Below are 2,960 nucleotides of genomic sequence, written 5' to 3' on the forward strand. Positions count from 1 at the left end.
TTTTTTTTTTCTTTTCCCTGTTTGGACTTGAACTCTTCTTTCTGGCCAAATCCCAAAGGCACAGCGCGTGGGTCTCCCTGCTCTGGGGGTGCCCTGAGCAGAAGCATGGTTGCTGTGGACTGCTGTGCCAACACAAATCCATTTGTCTGATTTCCTTCAGCAACGCAATGCAAAGCGAAGACAAGCCAAACCCACGGGGGCCTCAAAGACTGCATTTTCCTAAAGAATCCTTTCTGCTTTGACCGACACTACATGTAAAACCGAGCCCAGGCCTTCCTGCTCACGTGAGATGAGCTGAGCCCTGCAAATGTTGCCCATTGAGATGGCCCCAAGGCCAGAGGCCACAGGATGCGTGGCTCCTCCCTACCATCCACCGAGCACTGGCTCCGTGCCCATCACTCTCCCAAGTGCTGTGCCAAGTGCATTCCTTGGAAAAGATGACCCTATGAACTCATTTCTGTTGCCTAGTGGGCTCCATCTTTGCAAACCCATAGGCCAGAGTAGAACTCCCCTAGAGCGCGGTTCTCAATCTGTGGGTCAAGACCCCTTTAGGGGTGTCGAACGACCCTTTCACAGGGGTGGCCCGATTCATCGCAGTAGCAAGATGACAGTGATGAAGTAGCAACAAAAACAATGTGGTGGTTGGGGGGTCACCATCCCGTGAGCAACTGTATGAAAGGGTCGTGGCATGAGGAAGATTGAGAATCACTGCTCTAGCGGGTTTCCAAAACTGCCACCTTTGTGGAAACAGACCGGCCCAGCTTCCAGGAGCAGCGAATGGGTTTGGATGGCCAACCTTTCCAATTAACAGCTGATTGCTTAAGCACCCTGCCAACCAGGGCTCTTTAACCCCTAGGGACTGGGCATTCTCATCGCCCTTCGAAGAAGGAATGGGTGGGTGACAGAATTCCTGCTTTCTGCGTGGGAGACCTGGATTCGATTCCAGGCCAATGCCCCTCACATAGCCACCACCCGTCTGTCACTGGGTGTGTGTGGGTTGCCAGGCTGCTGGCCATGTTTCCTGGAGCTTCTGGACGAGAGTGGAGGAGGAAGAGAGACCTGCCAATCTTCTGAAAGCCAGCCCGGGAACACCCTGTGGGACCTAACAGTCCTGCCTGCTGCCCTTCACGGGGATGGCACCTTTCATTCTGCTATGAGTGGGGTTGCCACGGGAGCAGAGCCAACTCAGGGACTGTCAGGCGCAGCAGCAGTCCCTCTTCAGGGGAGTCCATGGAGGTGGAAAGCGGTCCACACTTGGCTGCAGGCAGTAGAGCTGTTTTGTGGAAGAACGGGCTTGGGAGCACAGATCTGTTTGCACTGCAAAGCCCCCATTGCAGGACTAAGAGAAAACACTGCGCCAGAGGAATGATGGTAAAAATACAGATGCCTAGGCCCCTTTCCAGACCTACTGGATTCAGAACATCTGGGGACAGGGCCCAGGAATCAGCATGTCGACAAGCGCTGCAGGCCATCGGTAAAGTTGAAGGGCCACTCAGGTGAATGTCAGCCCCTGCATTATGCTCCTGGCTTATCGAAACCCCATCAATGGTGGATAGCGGTCATTATCTAACCGAGTGCCATCCACTCAATCCTGACTCATAGGGACCCTATAGATGGGGGTTCCTGAGACTTTGAATCTATCCTGGAGCAGACAGCCTCCTCTTTCTCCCTTGGAGCACCTGAAGGGGTTGAACCTCTGACCTTACAGGTGACAGCCCCATGCCCAGCCCAGTGTTCCACCAGGACTCCTTTTCTGTCTGTTTACTGGCCCAGGGGTTGGCAAACTGTGACTCTCAAGCCAATGCAGCTCTTGCAGTATGTACATGTGGCTCAGAAGTAAAATGAAAAATGAAAACAAAACAACCATAGTCTCGTGTAAACCATATCATTCAGATAACGCTCATTTATCTGTAAAAATATATGCACGGCTCTCAAATCCTTTTAAAATTGTCGTGAGGGGTGGGGCCAGCCCTTCCATCTCAAAAGTTTGCCAAACTCTGTACTGCTGGATTAGCAGACGCTCACCCCAGCATCCAACACGCATTACGTCCTTTGGCATCTAAGAGGAGGCTTCAAAAAGTTCATTGGAAAATGGAGTGACAATAAAGCGGTATTTTTCTATGAGTTTTTTTAAAGTCACTTGGTATTGCTTTCTTCCATCTCACGAAATTCCCATCAGGCTATCAGGAAATATTACCCCCCCCACCCCCTCATTCTTAGGCATGGGAAAAAGACCCAGAAAACTGAAGGGACACCCCCAACCTTCCCCACTAAGTCGACGGAGGACTTGAGCGCATTCAGGGCCTTTTAACCACGAGCTGTACCTTAAATGTCTAAGGATCAGCTACAAAACACGATAAACATACGGACTCCTGGGCCCACCGCCCAAGAGCCTGGCTCCATCGATCTAGAGTAGCTTTTTGATTCATGAACCTCACTCTTAGAAACACAGCAGATTAGCGGCGTTTCTCTCCTCTGTCCTCCTCTCTCCTCCGTCATCTTCTTCGTGAGAAGGCCAAAGAGAAAGCATTTGCACTTCTGAGGATGGCTTTCTTGGGGTCAGAAGAAACGGCTTATTACCTCCTTCCCTCTCCCCACTCCCCCACCTCAGGCCCCCGGCTGGATACCATTCTGTAAAATTTCTGCTTAGCGGACATGGAGCCTCTATCTGAATTCCTCCTGGGATGAAGAACTCGGGCCCTCCGAAGGCAGCCCAGTCCATCTTCAGCCAGTAGAGTTATTAGAGAGTTCTTTGTGTCCAGCTAATATCTGCCTTCTCTTGCCAACTGTCATAACGGCTGTTGGCCAGGGTTGGGGGAGGGGGGGGCTGGTAACGGGTGCTCTGGGAAGCATCCTTTGGATGGGAAGGCAGTTGGGACCTGCCTCCTGAACAGTCACAAGTCTTCTGGGGGCTGAAGTGGTGATGTCTTATTTGAACCAGCACAGAAAGTGTGATGGCT

The 2,960-nt window shown here is 51.7% G+C and overlaps 1 protein-coding gene across 1 annotated transcript in view; it reads right to left on the minus strand.

The window, feature by feature from the left end:
* The window catches only part of RFX4 (regulatory factor X4), a 78,923-nt gene extending 76,201 nt beyond the window's left edge, over nucleotides 1–2,722 (minus strand). Inside the window, exon 1 of the mRNA XM_075552702.1 lies at nucleotides 2,628–2,722. Coding sequence (XP_075408817.1) covers nucleotides 2,628–2,722 — 95 coding nt within the window. The remainder of the gene's footprint in view (nucleotides 1–2,627) is intronic.
* Nucleotides 2,723–2,960: the final 238 nt, after the last annotated feature.

This window comes from Tenrec ecaudatus, chromosome 6 (assembly GCF_050624435.1).
Source record: "Tenrec ecaudatus isolate mTenEca1 chromosome 6, mTenEca1.hap1, whole genome shotgun sequence".
Lineage (NCBI taxonomy): Eukaryota > Metazoa > Chordata > Mammalia > Afrosoricida > Tenrecidae > Tenrec > Tenrec ecaudatus.